Here is a 21293-nt window from a genome sequence, read left to right on the forward strand (position 1 = left end):
GCTGCTCCCATGAAGCCAAACACCCACTCCCAGATAGTGGAATACAAGGTGAGTCATTCGAATGTTGGCAAATCATGAATCAGTCTCCCGCAGGCTTTCTAAAAGTCATTAACAATAAATAATATTTTACTCTGTGTTAAATATTCAATTTGTAATCCCGTTTACATCATCCCGGAACGTCATCATGCCAGTTTTGGATATATTACTGCAGCAGGATTATGTGCTCGAGGTTCAGTCGCCTGTTGTGCGAATATGAGCCGCCGACTGTATTTTTATTACATTTTTTTTTCCACGTTTGTCCCGCCGAGCACAGCCACGTCACTTGATGTGCAGCCTAAGGGGGGTGTTTGCGCCTGGTTTTCCACTCCATCGGGAGACTTTGCGGATACACTCATATACTCCTCAAACAACCACATGAAGAGAAATGTCAAATGTTTCGACAATCAATAACAGTGGCTAGACAGAAGCAAATGTCTCCATCATTCTATTTTTTTATGTGCAGGCAAGGGAAAGGAAAAATAAACGGAAATATACTGCAGCCTGAAATCCCAAATATCACTAATTGAGTTTGAATCCCGTAAGAGGAGATATGCGGCCTTTCCAAAAGCAGGATGATGATGCTGTTGCTTGTGATGCAAATTTGTGCTTTCTATATTTATGCTGCTCAGCCTCTCAGAGCTCCTTTCTGGCCCAAGTACACACTTAGACAGACTCATTTACGGGCAAGACTTAATGAATGCAAGAGCGTGCGCGCGCTACATGACAATAGCGTGTGCACAAACAAGACAGGGCTGAGGGCACCAATAAGAGTTCAGCACACCAGTGTACCCTCTGCTTGAATAATTCAAATCAGCCATGTTGTTGTGAATGATGCATGCGCGAAGATGGAGTTGGTTATTTGTTGCCATCTAGTGGCTGTTCATGATACTGCAGTGCCTCCTGGAATTCAATTCAACTATTTTACAGCGCGGAGTCGTTTTGATTTCGACACAATGCTGATGAATAAAGTTGAAAATGTCAAATTATTTAAAAAGAAATGAAAATCTCATTAGACTTTGGACAAACGGCACTGAAGCACACTTTGGGAAGCGGCATGAGCTCCAGTGGCGCAATCGGTTAGCGCGCGGTACTTATAAGACAGTAACCTGCTGAGAAATGCCGAGGATGTGAGTTCAAGCCTCACCTGGAGCATTGAACTTTGTCTTTGCCTAAGAAACAAACCACCGATTCATTTAAATATCAGCACGGGTGTTGCAGTTCATGGAAGAGCCGACAGCAGTACAAAAAGCACACTGACAATATGCTTAATATCCAACACCCCCCCCCCCCCAAAAAAAAATAAAAAAAGCAACCAGGGAAATTATACATCATCGTGTAAATTTCACATTTTTCTTCAGGGGATCGTAATTATACTCATGATAGGAATACTGTCATTGTTATTCACATATATATATATTTTTCTTTCAGTAATTTGTAATGTTATGAGAATACATAATACATTGATAAAAGGGTCATCTTCAAATTTGTCGAATGCGTCACGCGTCAGTGTGAATACTTTGTGGCCGAGGACTTTTGTACTTTGTCAAACCGCAAAGGTATTTTCAAATAATAATAATAATAATAATAATAATAATAATAATAATAATAATAATTAAAATCAATAAAGAAGCCAAACATTGCTTTTGCAATACTTACTTGTGAAGACCAACTTTACCTTTTCAAGTTATCGACCGGCATCTGTCTTGGTTTTGAAAAGTCAGCCCGGCAAAGGTCAAACCGCATCTTTGTTTACTCCTTCCTGCCCTCTTGTCTTCCTGTTTATATAACGTCATCAGATCGCCGTGGGTGTGATTTGCAGTGTTGTTCCGTGTAGTTGGTTTCAATTGAATATCTGATGCAAAGGTTATAAGGGCATGTATGCGAACAAAGAAAAGCACATCCTTGTCCAATCATTTGTATATCTTTGTAAATAACCTGCTGTCTTTTTTTTTTTTCTGAATTGTTGTTTAAAATACAGCATATGAAATCCTATTAGTCTCACTATGAAGTAAAGAGTAACATGTAATCGCTATTTTGTTTGTAGTGGTGATCACAAACACACACGCACGAATGCACACACATATCTAACATCTGGCCCAGATGTGAGCTGGAGTGTACTTAGCACGCTGCGGGCGGGGAAATAATGGCACACGTCACGACATTGTTAAAACGTGCGCGTTTTGTTCCCTTCAAAGATTTTTTTGCAGCAATTCGAAAAGGGCGACTGATTTGACCTTGTTCATCTATGAGCCACTTTTGTTTCCCTCGCGAGTGACAAGATGTTACTTCCTTCCGGGTGTTGTTGAACACACTCCCGAGCATCATCGACCAATCAGAGGTATGAACCCAACGCAGCAAACATGTCATGTGGGCCACGCGGATTACATCCTCTAATCTCCCCGTCATGAAAAGCCAACCACAGATGCACACAAAAAAAAAAAAAAAAAAATGAGATGATGGAGTGACAAATGGATGGATGTTGGAAATAAGACGAGGCTTCTTCATCCTCATCTTCAACCCGATGGGGAGTTGAGATTAAATCGGAGCAACGAGAGTCAAGCGTGCATGCATTTTGGATTGTGCGTCACTGAAAGCAAGATGTGGTCGCAAGGTTGGTCGGATTCTGGTTTTTACATTTTGCCATGTGAGTGCCTTTCCCTGTAAAATAAATTAAAAAATATTTTAAAATTAAGTATTGTATATAACATGATAAATTGAATGTAAAATTCATATGGTGTCATGTCATGATCCGTCTTTGTTGTTTTTGTTTAGTATTTAGTTTCATGTTTTTTTCCTTGTGCTTGGCGTGTCTCGTCATGTTTATCGTGTCCACCTGTGTTCGTCCACCCAAGCCCCAGTCTTAACCAATCAGGTCCTTTGCAACCTTTTGTGTCTTGTCCAGGTGCTCCTCGTTGTCTTGTTAATTTGTCTGTATTTAGTTTCCTGTTTACTTTCACTTCGTATCGGCGCATTGTCCTTGTCAGATGGCGGTGTCAAAGCGTCCATGGCGATGGCGCCTGTCCAGTTTTTGTTTTCGTAGTTGTTTTTTTTTTTGTTACTTTGATTCTTGTTTTGTACTTGATTTAGTGTTTCCTGGTACCATGTTTAGCTTTTTGCTTCGTCAATTAAATATCCCTCTCTTCCCTTTTTGGGTCCTCGTCTTCCTCGACAACCTGACATAAAATGGGTGGAAGTGTTCGGTGTAAAAACTCTGTTAAACATTTTCCTGTGAGTGACATTTTCTTCTTCAGAAATAATATTGGTAATAAAATAAGTCATTTTTTCCACCATAGCTATTCTGATAACCTGCTATCCCATTTTATTTACCTATTTATTTATTTTTTTTAATTTATCTCTTGTTGGCTCAAAACTTTGACCTATTTTCTATTTTACCGCGATTGCAAAAAAATCTAAAGATTCAAGAAATATTTTACAGGTTTTACTTTCATTTTGCTAGCTCGTTTGCTTTTTTTATTTATTTTTTTATTATTATTTTTTTTCTTATTAGTTTGGTAGAAACTCATCTAGTGCGCTCATCGCAAAATTGAAAGAAATGCTAATTTATGCTCCAGTGATGGCGTAGTATCCAACATAGCAATGCCATGGTTGCAAATTTAATCCTCACTTGGAGCATGAATAATTTAAACGCCTGCTTTGTTTTTCAACTGCCCGTCGCAGGTGGCGCTGAGTAACAATGACTGATCCAGGCACCAGGAAGAAGCCACCGTGGCTCAAACGGGACATCCCAGTCATCCAGCTGACGTCTGACGATGCGCCCATACAAAAGGTGCGATGCCAACGCATGGCGTCTAAGGGCTACTTTTCTATTAGACAGAGCTGCGGCCTGACTAAATGAAGATCTTCAAACTTCAAAATGGAGTAGCGTGGTGCGATACAAGCGACTGTTTGGTAATTGTGTGTTGCAGCCGCTAAAACGCCAGCGCAGTGTCAGCGTGCCGGGAGCAAACCCTCAGGCCTTAGACGGATCCAAAAACTACCTGACCCCTCCTCTGGAGAGAGCGCCCTCCTTCGCATCAGCCAAGCGGTTAGACGCGCACACGTACGCGCAACCGAACAACCTGCCCAGTTGCCCTTTCTTTTCATGAACTCATGTTCACTGATAAATTCTGCAAAACATCCTATTTTTTCTCGCTGCCTTTTCGCCGCTCTCTCACCTTGATTTTTCTCTCTACCACCCCCCCCCCCCTTTTCTTTTGGCAACGAGTCAGTGGGAAAAAAGTGCACTTTGAGCGAGTCAACACAATTCCCCCGAAAGGCCGACGGTGCCCCAGGAGGGTGTCCGCCGTCCGAAGGCAGTCCTGCATCCCCAAAATACTCACTGGACGACGCTCGTCCATACCCAAACAGATTTTCAGGTACACAATTCTGGCTTTTTACCTCACGAAGTAAACAACTTGAACATCAGTGAGTGCCGGGACCATATTTGCTAACATATTACTAGAGCATGTGGGCCCTTTCAAAGTTGCCCCACAACAGAGAGGCTTTAAAAGATATACATATATATCGATATATTAGGGCTGTCCAATTTGATGCGTTAAGTCTGGAGATTATTTTATTTATATTTATTATTTTAGTTGAAAAATGTGATTAATTGCAATTAATTATGGGGAGTTTTCGCCATTAATTAGTTAAAAAAAATAAAAATAAAAAAAAATATTTTAATTTCATGTATTTTTTATACTTTTGATGTAAAAAAAATGTCTTCAAATATTTTAGAGAACAATTGTGATTTTATTTTATTTTTTTTATTTTACTCCCCCTCCCCCCGAAGGAAAAAAAAATATTTTGTATGTAACCAGCTATTAGTTTTTAGATTAGAAATTTTTTTTTCTTACGTTTTCAATGCCACTTGTCCTCAGTCACGTTCGGTGCGAACGGTAGGTTCCAGCCTGGACTTGTACCAGCCAATCGCAGGGCTCAACTCAATTCAGAGTTCAATTAAATTAAACCTAACATGCGTACGGTGGAGTGCGAAGCAGCCTGACTTCAAGCATCGGGGACGAGGGGTCAAATCCGGGTCAGGGTTAATGAAAGTCCATCTGCCGTTTCCCAGCCACTGTTGTGGGTTCCATCAGGAAGGTCAACTCTGTCAAACGTATCATATGAGTGGCTTATCGTAACTAAAAGGGACTAAGAGAAATTTTTCTGAGGCAAAAGAGGATTTGTCCTAAAAAAAACATTTTTTTTTATATGGGAAAAAAAAAAAGTCATGATCCTGCGTGCTCCTTTTGTTCACATAAGTGGAAGTGCACGTGTGTGTACGCGGGTGTCATGTCCAGGCAAGACTCGGTCCCCACCCTTCTCCTCATCCCCTCCCTGCTAACGTGTGTGATTCCTCTCTCTCTCTCTTTCTCTTCCCTTTTAATCTTGCTGTGTTCTGGTATGTTAGTGTCAGAACTCATGTTTACACACACACACCCGCACAATAAGCCCAAGCGACACACACCCTCACACACAGACCTCATTCACAGTGGGGGCTCCGAAGAGGGAGCCACAGTGACTTTTGACAAGGAACAGAGACACGCGTCTTGTTTTCCCCAGGAAGTTTGATCCTTTTTGGGTGACTAGTGGGCGGCCTGCCAGACGCTGACGCCTTCACACACTCTTTCGCACACATGAAGACAGAAAGCTCTGTTGTTGTGTGCCGCTGACACAAGGTCAGAGCGGTTCGGATCATCCCGAGCGGTTGGGATCATCCCGCTCATTGTGTAACGCAAGAGCGTGCCCAGCTGCTGGATGTCTGGGACTTCCTCGTCTTGTTGCGGATGCCAGGTTTGCTCCAACTTTTGATGAAATGAGCTCGACGGTGGAAGTCCACTAGAGTTTGGACATGTGGTGATTAGCCCGAACGGAATGAAAGTCGCGCTGACTCTGCCTCAGGAAATGAATCGCCTTGTGGGATCGTCTGGATGGATCTGCTTGGATTTGTTGGATCTGGCTTGAAGGGGTACTTTTTGGGGACGGTGTTAGCCAAGCTGCTAATGGAGATGACAAAGCTCAGTTTTAACTGCCCCACTCAGGTATGAGCCGCAGCCAGGACCCTTATTGGGGCTCTGTCAACAGGTGAGTAATCTTCGGGATGTCATTCAGTCAGCGTGCGGCATTTTTAAAAAAATTTTTTTTTTGGGAGTGTTCTCAAAACATGAAATAATATTTTTTTTTTTAATTTAAATTGCACACTTCACAAGAGCAGGTAACAAAGCGCTTTCCATATGTTGTAATATCAATTAATGGGAAAATTAGAACACAAATGAAAACTCATATTAAATAGATGCCAGAAGAACAGCGGCAGTCTCATGTTGAGTCGAAAGCTATAAATTAAAAAATATCTTCAAATGAGTTTTAAAAGTAGACAGTGAGGCGACTTGCCTAACATTTAATGGGAGCCCCCCCCCCCCGAGGCTGTGCTTAGTCCACGGCACCTCCAGCAGCATTTGGTCCAGAGACCTGAGGCAGTGGCCAGGTGTGTAGGGGTGGAGGAGCTCGGACAGGTATGCTGGGGCGAGGCCATTTGAAGACGAACAGAAGTATCTGAAAGTGGACTTTAAAGTGCACTGGGAGTCAGGCCAAGATTGGGGTGATGTGATCCATCTTCCGCAGGATTTTCGACCAGTTGGAGATCGTTGAACTGAGATGCAATATTTGTACAGCAATAGTTTTTGGACAATTTGATTGTGTCGAATGGTACGCCAACGTGTTACGACACACTACTTGAACGAATGACTGAACTTGCTGATGAGCTGTTCATTGGATTCAGCTGTGTAGGAAGAAAAAAAAAAAAAACACCCAGGATTCCAGGCCACTGTTCTATGGCTTTTTTTTTTCTTTCTAAAATTGAGGCAAACATTCAGTAGCAATCAAATGGAATTTAACACCGATAGTGTTAAAACTGATTCATCGCATGTCCTTTATATTTTAAACTGGCTTTATCCCTGATTTAGTGATTCATTCTGAGACCTTTGCGTGCGGTCCATTTTGGATCACGAGTGAGTGAGTGAATTTGTACTTGTTGACGCTTGCGTGCATACCTGCCACAAACAAATGTAATCCATTCGAAAACTGCCGTTCATTCACAATGACTGTTTGTTTTTGGGTATGTCACATCACAGTAGTCTGGATTTTTGACTGATTATGGCGTGGATACGCTTTGTAAGGACAACAACCCCCCCACCCCCTCTCGTCGTTTTTAAAAGGCTCCTCCAGCTGGCGTCCTTCATGATGATGGCCGCGTGTTTATTACTGAGTGTTCTTCTCTCCAAACATTTCGCCGCGATGGCCTCACGGCTCTGAGCTTCACGAAGTCTGACTGTAATCACATCGGTGCAGAAAGTGAGGACATATTTTGGGGCTGTTTTTCTTCAGAGGGAAGTCGAGCTTTTGTCATATGAACAAGTCCAAATACCAGTTTGTCATGAAAAGCCTAGTTGGACATTGGAAAATTAATCGGGATTTGAAAATTGTGATGTGTGCTGACTCCTATTGAATTGAGTAATTCTGCACACTTCCACATCCCATAAGAGGGTGTGCACACTTGTGCAACCAGTGAGTTATTTTTATTTTCCAGGAAATATTTTTTTTTTCATTTTTTTACTGGCTATATTCCACAATAGTGATGGAAAAAAGTTTCCAAATGAGGCTATGTTAGAATGTTAGAGGCTAACACTGTTAGCTCATGCTAACTGACCCTTTTAACTCTAACACAATACAAATAACGACACATGGACACGCGACCCTTGAACTAGAATTGACTTAACTTATTCACTCACCAGGTCTCCTCAGTCAAAGGATGCGTCAATGAACTGCCGACTTCTTTTCAGGGGGACGGCCGACTGGTTTGGCGTGAGCAAGGACAGCGACAGCAGCCAGCGATGGCGGAGGAAGAGCCTGCAGCACTGCAGCCATCTCTACGGGGGTCTAAAGGCGCAGGTGATGAGGGGCATGGAGCTGCCCAGCCAGGACAACATCTCCCTGGCCAGCACTGAGACCCCGCCTCCCCTTTACATCCCCTCCCACCATTCTTGTCACCATCACTATGGCATGCAGAGGGTAGGCTAAAGCCAGATGATGGTTTATTTGAATTGTGGAAACGAGGACAGGTTTTATTGCCACGCCCACATTTGCAAAACTACCATCAAAATTGCTGTAGTAATAAACCTAAGAAAAAAGGATATTGGAATGGAAATGGTGAAGCAACACAGAATCCTCACAGGCAAATATTGAATTGATCGAAATCTGTCTTGGCAGATTGTGGACCCCCTGGCTCGTGGTCGTGCCTTCCGCACAGTGGAAGCGGTAGATGGCTTCGGCGTGCCGCCGACTTCCACCAACACCTGCACGGCCTCGCTCTGCTCCTTTTCCAGCTCCCGCTCGGCCCTCAGCAGGTTGCCACGGCGACGCAAACGGGAATCCGTTGCCGTCATGAGCCTCAAAGCTGCTTCGGCATTGATGAAGGTGATTTGCCAAATGAGCAATGATGAGACGTGAAACTCAGTTGGCAGAGGCGAGCGTACACGAATTTAGCGATCTGCGATCTGCGTGTGCAGGGCCGCACGTTCGGTGAAAGCGCCACAGGACGATATCGGAGGCGGAGCTTCCTGCCCACGAGTCTTTTTGAAGATGACACTGTAGACTTCCCGGATGATCTGGACACATCTTTCTTCTCTGGAGTGAGTGCATCCACATCCACAGATGCCTCCTCGTTAGAAAACGGTCAGAAAGTGAGACTTGTCCGATTTTTAGGAGGGCCTCCCAGATGAGCTCTCCAGCTATGCAGATGAAGTTTTCGAGACGGCATCGGAGGCCGCACGGCATCTACCGGATGAGGGCGAGCTCACCGGAAGTGCGCTGGATCGGAACGAACTGGAGAGGAGTCACCTGATGCTGTGAGTTGATTGGAAATGGGATTTTCAGATTACAGCAAGTCCCGATTTCTTCATTTTTGTCTCAATTAAATGTTTTGCATCATCAAACAGGTTTTAAATCTGTATTTTGACTAGGCCACTCCAAAACCTTCATTTTAGTTTTTTTTAAGCTATTCAGAAGTTGACCAGATGATGGCCTTGAGGTGAAAAAACTTTTGGCAGAAATCAGCGAATTGCAAAAGTCAATCGCAGCAAGTCGTCCAGGTGCTGAATTAGCAAAGCAGCCCTAGATCATCACAAATCCACAACCATTGTTGACTCTATATATATTTATTTTTCCAGATTTTTTTTTTCTCGTTTTGTCAGTCTTGGGAATGAAAATCAGATGCAAAAGTAAAAATTTTTTTTTTTTGGGTCATTCTCATTTTGTGGATAATGGCTCTCACCGTTATTTGTTCCTTAAATTCTCTTTTTTTTTTTTTATAAATTATTTCAGACAGATTATATTTAGTTGATTTCTTGATTGATCGAGTCCAGAGATAACTAGGCTTGCGTGTGGTCAGTGGAAAAACTGCAAAAATAAACCCCCACTTTGCTCTTCTTATTACCAGGCCTTTAGAGCGAGGATGGCGCAAAGCAAAAGTCGGCTCACCCGTCCAACCCAGTGCGCGAATGAACAAAGAAGTAGCGAATCATCAGCGTGGACAGAGGATCGCTGCGCCCGTCAAGAAGCTGTTCGCCCGAGAGAAGAGGCCTTACGGGCTCGGCATGGTCGGCCGTCTCACTAACCGAACGTACCGAAAGCGAATCGACAGCTTTGTCAAGAGACAGATTGAAGACATGGACGATCACAGGTAAGGAATTTTCTTTTGAGAACTTTTCCGTAAAGATCTCAATCAATATCTCGTTGTGACGTCACATGTTGTCGGTAAAATACCTGGAAAAATTTTATTTTCACCCCCATTGGCGTTTTCGGCTGCTGTTTTCATCACCAGGCCTTTCTTCAGCTACTGGATCACGTGCGTCCATTTGCTTATCACCATCCTGGCTGTCACCATCCACGGCATCGCTCCTGTGGGCTTCTCGCAACATGAGACTGTGGATTCGGTCAGTAACGCGTTCGTGTAATTGGATTCAGTAAGAAGGCGTAATGCGATTTTTTAATTTTTTAAAATTTATTTTAAAAAAAAAAAATTTCTTTATTTTTATTATATTTATTTATTTTTTATTTTTTTTCTTTCTTTATTTTTTTTAATTATATTTATTTATTTTTTAATTTTCTTTTTAGGTGTTAAGGAACAAGGGTGTGTACGAAAATGTGAAATTTGTGCAACAACAAAATTTCTGGATCGGCCCAAGCTCGGTGAGTACTGGTAAATGAATTATAGAGACACAAAAAACATCCTGTAGATACAATGAAGTGTTTTATAAATACGACTTGTAACATTAAATTTTATTTATTTTTGTGTGTCTGCAAGGAGGCGCTGATCCATCTAGGGGCTAAATTTTCCCCTTGCATGCGTCAGGATCGGGAGATCCACAAGCTGGTGCAGGAGAAAAGGGTCAGGGAGAGAGAATCGGGCTGCTGCGTGAGGAACGATCGTTCGGGATGTTTGCAGACTTTGCAAGAGGAGTGCTCGGTCAGTGTACTTATGCTCTGTTCAAAAAAAAATATCTGATTAAAATAAATAAATAAATGTGATTGCATTTGCAGAGCTGGGCACTTGACCCATTTTTTTGCCAGTCAGTCCCCTCGCTCTCCAGCTGCGATCTCTGTACCATTCCGGCTTTGACCCTCCTAAAAATTGTCGGAATGTATAATTTAATGGTAATAAATGCTTCTCTTTATTATTTTCTAGACCACCTTGGCATTGTGGGTCAAGTGGCCTCAGCACCCCAGTGCTCCTTATTTGAATGGTAAATTACGTCAGTATGGTGCAGTTTGCCATCAGGATCCCAGGTAAAATCAAATTGGTGTGTATGTTATTCTAAACTGCGTCATACGCGTTTGTGCCTGCGAGGAAGTAGCCAGAAATGTTTCATTCCCACCACCGTATCGACTTTGTAGAATTTGCCAGGAGCCTGCCTCTGTTTCACCTCATGAGTGGCCTGAAGACATCACCAAGTGGCCAGTGAGTAGAACATGTATAAAGATTACGACCATCCAGTCATATTTTTGCATTCCACAAGAGGGAGCCCTCGTGCCATTCCTACAAAAAAAAAAACTGTAATGACGTCTGATGTGCAACCTGCAGGTTTGCACGCGGTACAATTTTGTGAGCCACACCAATCTTCCCCACATAGATTGTACCATCACAGGCCGGCCCTGCTGCATCGGAACCAAAGGCCGGTAAGGAGCCAATGTCACCGAAGTTCAAGATTACAGCTTGGACATGCCTGATTTGTTATATTTTGTAGATGTGAAATCACTTCCAGAGAGTACTGCGACTTCATGCACGGCTACTTCCATGAAGAAGCCACTCTTTGTTCGCAGGTAGATGCACATGCACCGTCTCCCATCAGTCGAAATGCCTTTCTTTTAATTTTCTTTGAAATAAGTAACTAATGTGACCTTTGTTTCCATGGTAACAACAGACCACCAAATAATCAGTCATTTCAGATTTCAAGACAATATTTTACAACAGATGGGTTCTGGCAATTCATTATTCATTAAATAAATAAATAAAAATATTTTTTTTTTTAAAAAAACACCGACCACTGGAAGTTTCTGTGTGAGATTTTATTTTATTTTATTTTTTTATATATAAAATGCTTATGTATACATATATAGAAAGTTATTTGAGCATTTATTGCTGGACCTTAAGCTGCTTAAAATCATATGGCATACGCAGAGCATGACGGGATTATTGCATTCTTTCACCACTAGGTGGCGTGCATGGATGACGTGTGTGGCCTCCTGCCTTTCCTCAACCCTGAAATTCCGGACCAGTTTTCCCGCCTGTGGCTGTCCCTCTTTCTTCATGCTGGGTGACTTTATGCTCTCATTGGTTCATCTTGAAACAAGCCTCTCTCTTTAAAATAGTGTGTGTGAGAGATGATTCTGAATTAACCCAAATTGGGTGAACTATCTAACCCAGGTTTGGGTCTGAAAGGGATCAAGCCGGTGTTGGGGTGAGGATTTGTCCAAGCACACTGGATTTTTGATCCGATTGATTTTGAGTTAAAGCTGCTAAGAAATTGTCAGTTATGCTGTGGTTAAAAAAAAAAAAAGAGCATTTTTTTTGTGTGTAAAAAGTGGGCTTCAATTGCAGATATGCAAATATTTCCAAGCGGTTTTTGTCGTTTGTCTGCAGGGTTCTTCACTGCCTGGTGTCGGTTTTGTTCCAAATGACCGTTCTTCGAGATCTGGAAAAGCTAGCTGGCTGGCTGAGGATCTCCATCGTCTACATGCTCAGCGGCATCACGGGCAACCTGGCTTCTGCTATTTTTCTGCCTTACAGAGCTGAGGTACGGAACTTGCGCTAGTGCTATTCGGGCTCTCTTTTGTGGATCCCGAAAGAATATCTGAATTAGAAACCATTAAAATGTGCAACCTTTAAAACATAAAATAAAATCGAATATATTACAATGAAGCTTGTTGCTGTGCAATAGCTAATTTAAAGGGGAAGTCAACCCCAAAAATTTTTTTCACAAAAATATGTTCTTGCAGCCACACTAGCTGAAACATAACATTCTGATTGATGTTGCGTTTGTGGAATACGAGTCAAACGATAAAATCTGCCCATTTTTGCACTTGTAAGGTGGCAGCAGCGCATGACCAATCATGGCTCAGCTTGGCCTGAGCAACTGTGATGTCATTTTCAGTCGACAGAAAGTGACAAAATGGCCGCCCACTGAGATGTCTAAAAACAGGAGGAATTTGCTGCTTAACTCGTATTCCGCAAATGCAATATTAATTAAAAAAAAGCCAAGTTTAGACGTGTCAAGGTATATATAAAATAATATTGCAAGTATTTTTTTGGGGAGTTGACTTGCCCTTTAAACATTTTTATTTTCTTTCATGTGATTATTTTTTTACTTTTTAAAATACTCAAATACAATTAATATTTTAAGTGCAATTCAGTTGTATTTAACTTGAATTGAGTAAACGTGCTTTTCAGGACAAAAACTTCCCTCTCTCTCTTTTTTATTTTTTTTTTTACTTTATTTTAGTTAGTCATTATGGTCACACATGGAGGGTGCAATAATTTTTTTGAGGTGGTACTTGCTATAAAATGTTCGAGATGCATTGCATTATAACAAATGAGAAGGTCCAGGTTTTGTGGTTCCCAACAGTGGATGAGAATTAAAATTCCCACAAGAGACTAAAACATTTTCTCGAACGTCTACCTCAAAGAGCAAAGTGTGACCAAATGCATCGTCTCACTTCCTGGAAGTGTTATGATTGCTCAAACATCCCAATATTTTTATTTCACCTCTTCCATTTAGGTGGGCCCTGCGGGCAGCCAGTTTGGCATCCTGGCGTGTCTCTTTGTGGAGCTCTTTCAGAGCTGGCAGATCCTCGAGAGGCCGTGGCGGGCGTTTGGAAAGCTGTTTGCCATCTCCGTATTCTTCTTTTCTTTCGGTTTGCTGCCTTGGATCGACAACTTTGCCCACGTCTGTGGTTTTGTCTCAGGATTCTTCTTGTCCTTCGCCTTCTTGCCATACATCAGGTATATGGCGCTGTCACATTGATAGATGGAATCATTTGACCTATACATTTTGATTTAAAAAAATAAATAAATAAATACATTTAAAAAAAAATCTAAATTGCAGTTGTCTGCTGTTTCAGTTTTGGCCGCACAGACCTGTACCGCAAGAGGATCCAGATCTGCGTATTCCTTCTGGTTTTCGCAGCTCTGTTCTCCTCCCTGGCCGTCCTCTTCTACGTTTACCCCGTCAAGTGCGACTGGTGCGAGTACCTCACCTGCATCCCCATCACGGACAAATTCTGCGAGAAGTATGACCTGAACGCAAACCTCCTTTGACCCACGTGGGGACAGTGGGTTGCACTGGAGCGTTTTGAAATGAAGAGATTTTAGTGCAAAATTTGACGATTTTATTTTATTTTTTACATTTTTTTTTTAAATACAAGGTACTGCCACATGAAAAAAAAAAAATCAACCCCTTGAGGCACTCAATTAAAATTTTATAATTAACGTAACTGTCTTGGCCAATCACTCAAATTTTCTGTTTTGGTTATTTGTACTCGCATTGCTTGTCATGAGCATTTTGAATCATTAGGATTTAAAAAAAAAAATAGCAAGTGAAAGACAACATTTGAGTCATTGCCATTTCTGTCACCTTCACCTCTCCAAGGCTAAAATGACTCGGCAGCAGCACTTAGAGGCACAATTGAATATACTTTCACCAATTTGGCTCTTTACGAGTTGTCCGTTCTATTCTGAAAATCTTCCAAGTACCTTATTGTTAATGCACAATTTTGCCTCACTTACTCGATTGCTGAAGTGCCTCACGAGTTATCTACTTGTGCACGAGTCATGGTTATTGTTATTAGTGTGGTTTTCCTCCAAGTACTCCAGCTTCCTTCAACATTCCAAAAGCAAGAAGACTCAAAATCAGGGATGCACACCTTAAATGATGGCAGGGGGAACCATTTTTTATTATCTAACCAGATTTATGACAAAAAAAATGCCATTTTTAATTATGCACATGCAAAAAAGAAAAAACATTTTAATTTCATTCATCAATGCATGCATAACACATTAACCAAAGGGATTGAAGCAAATACAAAATTGCTTTTTGTGTTCTCTTAGTTCTCTCGCATAGAAATAACCAATCAAGGGTGACACAAAATTGCAAATCATTTAGGACATTTTTTTCCCACAAAGATCAGCTGACTCAAAATTTGATCCCGCTTATCATTCCAAATCTGCAAAATTTATTAGGCCTATTCGCAAATTACATCTAACAGTATAAGACCTGGTGCAAGCGCAATTAAGACACGTCTGCCATCTAGTGGTAAATTGTGATATTACAATTTAAACTATACAGCAGGGCAAATTTGTGGCAATGAATAGTAAAATCTGCATATAGTTGACAGCCATTAAAATGCATTTGAAAAATTCTTTTTTTTTTTTAATATATACAAAAATTTGTTAAATGCCCAACATTTTTCATGAAAAACCCAAAGCAAAGAAAATAAAGAAAGCCCTTAACGTTTTTATTTTTTTAAATATTGGGAAAAAAAAAAAAAAGGTACAGAGCCGCAAATAATTAAACAATTTTAAAAATAAATCCGATGGCTTCACAATGAGTCCCTATCCCTTCTCTAAATTGTTCATACGGTAGATGTGAACATAAACTGGTTGCTTGTTCTCATGTGCCCCTGAGATGTGGTAGCTGATAGGCTGTAGCTCACCAGAGACACTGAGGCCAAGCTCAAGCATTTTTATTTAGGAATAAATGAATGAAATGATACTATATGATTGTGTTTTCATTTAATTTTATATTTGTGTTTTTTTTTTATTTTTTTTTTAATTATCAAAGGAACAGAGTACAAAAAATTATAAGACACGGCATGAGCTCAGCAAATATTGACACCAAAACTCCTGACTCACTGTATAAATGCTGTGTGAAAATTAGATAAAGTGGGACCGTGCACTCATAAACGTCACGTCACGAGACCGTCGAGCGGTATCAGAAGCCGTCTGTGCGTCTCACACCCATCGGTTGCCCCCCCGCAACCTCCCCCCGTGCAGCTTCTGTAGATAGCGGCAACTCCAGAATGTTATCTGAGAAAAGCTTCTCCGGAAAAATAGTTACTTTGCACAATTTCTGCTTTGCATGTATTATTTTTCTTCTCTTCCCACTCTAAGGGAAAAAAATTTTTTGTTTGAGGTGTTGCAAATTTCCTGCGGCACTTGAATGCTGGTTTGAGATATAAATTCAATGCTCCTGCAAACTGCTCACTCAGTCATGAATGCACATTTATTTATTATTTCACAGGTAAGAGCAAATAATAAGTTGAAGAAATAACCGATCGGGTAAAGTTGTGCTCAGTTAAGGGGAATTATGTCAATATTTATTACACAGTCATAAACACACAATTTACGGATCACAAGTCCGCCTCGCAGTTTTAAGTCGGGTTCAAATCTCCGTTGCGCCTTCCCTGTCTGGGGTTTGCGTCTAAACTGTCAATGGGTGTGAATGTCACAGAAAATTGCTTTTTTGTTCATCAATATCGCATATAAAAAGTCTACACACCCCTGTTCCAAATGTCAGGATGTTGTGATCTAATAAAATAAGACCAAGAAAAATAAAGTGAACTATAACTGCTACAAGTCAACTGGATTTTTTTTTTTTTTTTTGAGGGGGGATTACAATAAACACCTGCAATGTTGCGTGCACATGTTCTTAGAACTGAGATCAATCGCATAAACCCCACGGCAAGCGGAGGCGCCATCCGCTATGGAAGCTCCACTCCAGCTGCCACTTTGTGTCATATTCACAATATGGAAGACGTATGCAAATGATGCACATCAGGCAGAAGATAGCGAGGAGGTATGCAGCCCACACCCACATGTTGTTCTCCGATAACAAGCGAGGGAAAACACCCCCACTACTGTGCACTCTTTACCACTACGCCGGAAAGAAGGAAAATAATTCATTCTCTTTATGATATCTTTTACTTTGTGTTGTGATAAAACGGTTTATTACCTTTTTTTTTTTTTGTTAGTTTTTTTTTTTTGCTCTTTGAAAGCCAGCTGTGGACCACTTTATTTTTTTCTCATGTGCAGTAGCTCGCAATGCTGTCTAAGAAGGAGAAAGAGCTACTTGAACGTGTGTGGGGGCAACTGAGTCCCGTGGCGGAATACATCGGCGGAGATGCACTTCTTCGGTAGGTTCAAACCTTATCCAAATCAATAAAAATTGTGTGATACAATATTGGAAAAGAGAATATCGATGTTGACTAAATAGTCTATAACACATTTATAGACTGAACACAAAAATTCAAACTACCCTATGGAAGAAACGGACCTCGAAAAGTCAGCTTTTGGATGCTTGTGAAACACTTGATGCTAATTCAAAGAATTTCACTATAGTAGGCTACTAGTAGAGTTATCTAGGTCACAGTTTTGGCTCACTAGTAGCATGTAGTTGAGAGCGTAAGCCTCCTCGAACTTAATTTTAAGTGCATTAAATAAATACTAAATGGCTTTATGAAAAGCAGCTTGAGCATTTTTGTGAAATCCTTGAAGGAGGCTACTAGCATACTACACATCCTTACTAAATGAGCCTTGTAGTGTTACTAGTGCAGCAAAGTAGTTCACTACTCAGGTTTCACATTACACAAAAAAAAAAAAAAAACTAGTTGCTCGAACAGCTTTTCATGTGGTCTAAAATGTTGGCGGTCTAGCCGGGACAAATGCCATGCTGTGCTAGCATTAGCATCAATGCTAACAGCAGTCGCTGAGATCATTTTTAGTTTCGCAGGCGTACGACTTTGGTGGCGCCTTCCGTTAGCATCTTTAACAGAAACTGAACATATTGTATGAAAATAAATGGTTATAATAGTTTTTGCCGCATTTGTATTCCCAATCATACATCCCTGTGGCCTCTTTAAATGTGTTATTTATTTTTTCCAATTAAGGCTTGGACCGTTTCTGATAATTGGTACAAGTGTAAGGTGATTCTGGTGAATTTGATCAAAATTTAGGCAGGCAGATTCATGTGTGGTGAATGTTATCGCAATTCCTTCTCAACAGACGTTGCATGCCTCGACCTGCCGCAGGTCACGCAATTTATTAATTTTTTTTCTTTGTCTGTCTTTTTGTGTTTTGCCTGTCACGCTTCAATTAAAAGAAATGAGAGGCGTCGTTTTGATTGGCGGCCAATAAAACAGGCTAGTCACGCCCTTTTTTTTTTAAAAATGCACCACGCTGCACCTGCTTATTCAGGTCTGCAAAAATACCAAAACTTAGTCTAGCCCACCCCAGCGTAGACTTGCATTGAGCGTTGTGCCAGACATGCGCAACCCGAAAGTTTTAATATCCTCGTAGTAATTGTTTATATGTCTCAGAGAAAAAAATATGTATTTATTTTTTTATATGTCTAATGTGAATTACAGAATGTTTACGACCTTTCCCGGCAGCAAGACGTACTTTTCCCACCTAGACATCAGCCCAGGCTCCGATCACCTCTTCACCCACGGGAGGAAGATCGTTCAAGCCATCTCCGAGGGGGCCCAAAACATCAGCAAGCTGACGGAGACGCTGGCCCCGTTGCAGACGTTGCACGCCTACCTGCTGCGGATAGACCCGTCAAACTTCAAGGTGCTCGTAAAACCAAATGAAAATTACGAAACGGTTTAGAGTAGACGCTTTGTGGCATCAAGCATGAAGTCGGAATGAGATTTTATTTTGCGCCTGTGCATTGTTTTAGTTCACTCCTTTTTTCCTCATCTTCTCCCGCAGCATTTCTCCCACTGTATGCTGGTCGCCTTGGCTGTTCACATGGGCGAAGATTTTACCGAGGTTTTGCACGCCGCAATGGACAAGTACCTGTCGGCTTTTGCCGCAGTGCTAGCTGAGAAGTACAGATGAGATTCGGCCTACGTGCGGCATGCAAAACTTTCAATGTACAGTATTTATGTATGTATTTGTTATAATAAAAGATGTGAAAATAACATGATGGATGTACTTTTCATTCTGAAAACCGGGCTATGCGTTTTTATCATGATTAATATTATAAAAATAAATTATGCAATATTGTGGAGTGAGCACAGAAGCCAGTATTTACTGCAACACGCATTCAAACGACGCAAATATCCACACCTTCAAACTTTTAACACTCTTCGGTGTTGCTGATTGGGTTAGCAATTTTTATTTTTATATTTATTTTTTTTATTATTTTTTTTAACATCCCTCCATCTATAAATCGAGGTTTGGTAATTAAAGATATTTTATCTGCACACCTCACTTTCAATAATGAATTATAATTCCTCCTGCTTTATGGAATAATTTTACTTGCCTTCTAATTCTATGCAAATGTACTTTGAATGCACAAATTGTGCTCGACTAATAAATTTGTGAATCCGCTGTCTTGGGCCAGCCTAAAAATCACCAGCTTTTATTTGTCTAAGCTGAAAAAAAAATAATGCACAGGGAAGTTTTTTTTTTAATTTTCATTTGTAATTATTTGGATCTTTAAGTCGAGAAAAGGTGTTTTAGGTTCAGCCAATGTCAGACAAATTATCCTGATGAGGTCATTTTAGATAAGTCACGTCACTCACTATTTTTTATCTTCCTCAAGCTGGCTAAAAAAAAATTTAAGCATGGTTGGGTGGATGTTGAGATCTGACTTCAGAGCCAAACTATTACTTTTGAAATGACAATATTTTCAAAAAAAACATATTTATATATTTAAAGAATACTTTTTCTCTGATATTTGATTTCTAGGTTGGTCATGTAGAAGGATGGACAAGAGGGAAAAAAAAACATTTTTAAGAATGCATTCTACTCGCCAGGATATAAAAGAAACAATTCCACCATTTTGCTTTAGTGGGCTTTTATTTCTTTTTGGAGAAGATAAACATATGGAAACACATGTCGAATCCCCATTTCGAGCGTCTGGATTTAGTGGTACTGCCTTCCCAGGGCGGACACGACCACGGACAAGAACTTCTGCCAGGCGGCCTGAATGTCAGGGTTGAAGTTGTTTCCCATTTTGGCGGCAATGACGATGGTCAAGCAGTCAGCCAGCAACTACACGGACGGCACAAATAAAACAACACGATTGAGTTTACCGATTTTTGCCAACCTCTTCAAAATCGATGCTATTATTTACCTTGAAGTTGTCGGGATCCACGTGGAGCTTCTCGGAGTGCAGCACGCTCAGCTCGGCGTAGGTTTCCTTGATGCTGTCCATGTTCTTCAGAGCCCGGTCCAGACCGTGCAGGATCTTGGTGCCGTGAGCTGCGATCTGGGGGTTGTTCTTGATGGCCTCGGCGTTGTAGAGGTTGCCGAAGGCGCCGAAGTACCTCTGGGTCCAGGGGTAAACGATCAAGCACCTGCAAGAGCGACAAAAGCGTGATGAGGTTCAGAAGGATTGGAGTTTGCACGCATCGACAATCAAGTCCTGGTCCTACCTGGTCAGAGCCTTGGGGCCGTCATCCTCGTAGATCAGGCCGCCCATGATGCTGCTGATGGCAGCACGCTCTTGGTCAGTCCACACAACCATGTTGCCGCTTGTTTGTTTGCTTCAGGCTTGAAGAGAAAAAGCTGAATAGAGTTTGAGAGTGACGAGGTGGTCTATTTAAACGTCTCCAGGGCCTCCCCACCCTTGAGGAGAAGCCGCTATGATAGGCTGGAGATGGAGAGCGTCAGATAGACCGTGGAGACTTCTAGAACTTTCTCCATGCTTCCACACAGCCTTTTTTTATATACATATAATGCATATCTATTAGTGCTGTCAAAAGATGAATTTTTTTTAACTAATTAATTGCAATTGATTTTTTTCTATTATTTTTGTGAAGCTTTTAACAGGTATTTACTTGAAAAATATCTTGGAATTAATGTAAAAACACCAAGTGTATTTTAAATCAAAGACTGTTCTAATAGCGTTCTTGAATTTCCTTGAATAAAATCAAAATGGAGTCATCTTTATGGGAATTTTTCTTCAAAATTTCCACAGTCCATTTAGTTGTAAGCACCACACTCCAGCAGTGTTGGTTTGCCAGGCCCAGTGGTAACTCAGGCTTGGTGTTGATGATGTGCTAAACATGTACTGCTAATATGGTACAGTGTTTGAATTTGGCTTTGCAAGATATGCAAATTCATTTTTGAACTAAATAGAATTGAGTTAACTGAGTTAAAATATTTAATCGCGTACAAAAAAAATAATTTTGAGTTCACGCTATAATTTTGACAGCCCTAATATATATATATATATATATATATATATATATATATATATATATATATTAAAGTCAATTAAATGAAATCAAAATTAGTCCACCATAAACTGACTGGAAGGAAGTCGTGTGTGTGTGTTTATAAACTGTATGTGTGGATTTCAGTACTAATTTATTATGCCGCCATTAGCGTATTAGTCTCAAATTCCATCCGGCATCATCTCATGCCGTAATGTGCACTGTGCACTAAAAATCTTCATCATTTTTAATTCACAGGAATTAATTAGTAACTTTCATACTAATTGCAACATGTTCGTCTGTTCAGGAATGCAAGTAAATAACTCTAATACATGAGACGCACAAATCAAGAAATAATAACGTGCTTTAGGTTGTGCGGGTGGAAACAGTTGAAATAAAAACATTGTTTCAAACATTCAAGCTTTTCTATTCTGTTCTTTATATGACTGCAACAGTCGACAATGTTTATCATCTCTTGA

At 40.8% G+C, this 21293-nt stretch overlaps 3 protein-coding genes and 1 non-coding gene across 18 annotated transcripts; 3 read left to right on the forward strand and 1 right to left on the reverse strand.

Annotated features, from left to right (window-relative positions):
- Positions 1-1097: 1097 nt before the first annotated feature.
- On the forward strand, positions 1098-1191 carry trnai-uau (transfer RNA isoleucine (anticodon UAU)). Its single transcript has 2 exons — positions 1098-1135; positions 1156-1191. It is a non-coding gene; the product is annotated as a tRNA-Ile (tRNA).
- A 1167-nt stretch (positions 1192-2358) lies between these two features.
- On the forward strand, positions 2359-14198 carry rhbdf1b (rhomboid 5 homolog 1b (Drosophila)). Of its 15 annotated transcripts, XM_088284123.1 has the most exons (21): positions 2421-2650; positions 3234-3267; positions 3718-3826; positions 3966-4099; positions 4269-4415; positions 7878-8106; positions 8305-8511; positions 8604-8726; positions 8800-8942; positions 9533-9775; positions 9917-10028; positions 10210-10284; positions 10400-10561; positions 10781-10881; positions 10990-11053; positions 11177-11271; positions 11340-11415; positions 11809-11909; positions 12236-12389; positions 13371-13594; positions 13714-14198. In XM_088284123.1, the coding sequence occupies exons 3-21, from the start codon at positions 3734-3736 to the stop codon at positions 13907-13909; spliced, it is 2679 nt and encodes an 892-aa protein (XP_088140249.1). In that variant the 5' UTR covers positions 2421-2650; positions 3234-3267; positions 3718-3733; the 3' UTR covers positions 13910-14198. The 15 variants fall into 15 exon arrangements, with proteins under 15 accessions (XP_088140251.1, XP_088140249.1, XP_088140250.1 ...); XM_088284125.1 differs by lacking the exons at positions 2421-2650; positions 3234-3267 and adding an exon at positions 2359-2377; XM_088284124.1 differs by lacking the exon at positions 3234-3267 and having other exon boundaries at positions 2421-2683.
- A 2284-nt stretch (positions 14199-16482) lies between these two features.
- Positions 16483-18570, forward strand: hbae4 (hemoglobin alpha embryonic-4). Its single transcript, XM_088284135.1, has 3 exons — positions 16483-16782; positions 18013-18217; positions 18359-18570. The coding sequence occupies exons 1-3, from the start codon at positions 16691-16693 to the stop codon at positions 18485-18487; spliced, it is 426 nt and encodes a 141-aa protein (XP_088140261.1). The 5' UTR covers positions 16483-16690; the 3' UTR covers positions 18488-18570.
- Positions 18571-19434: 864 nt separating this feature from the next.
- Positions 19435-20199, reverse strand: LOC148317304 (hemoglobin subunit beta-1-like). Its single transcript, XM_088284173.1, has 3 exons — positions 20032-20199; positions 19731-19953; positions 19435-19648 (listed from the first exon to the last, which is right to left on the reverse strand). The coding sequence occupies exons 1-3, from the start codon at positions 20121-20123 to the stop codon at positions 19520-19522; spliced, it is 444 nt and encodes a 147-aa protein (XP_088140299.1). The 5' UTR covers positions 20124-20199; the 3' UTR covers positions 19435-19519.
- Between the last annotated feature and the right edge of the window lie 1094 nt (positions 20200-21293).

This window comes from Idiotropiscis lumnitzeri, chromosome 20, assembly GCF_059441095.1.
Source record: "Idiotropiscis lumnitzeri isolate Australia: NSW breed Sydney's pygmy pipehorse chromosome 20, RoL_Ilum_1.0, whole genome shotgun sequence".
NCBI classification, from domain to species: Eukaryota; Metazoa; Chordata; class Actinopteri; order Syngnathiformes; family Syngnathidae; genus Idiotropiscis; species Idiotropiscis lumnitzeri.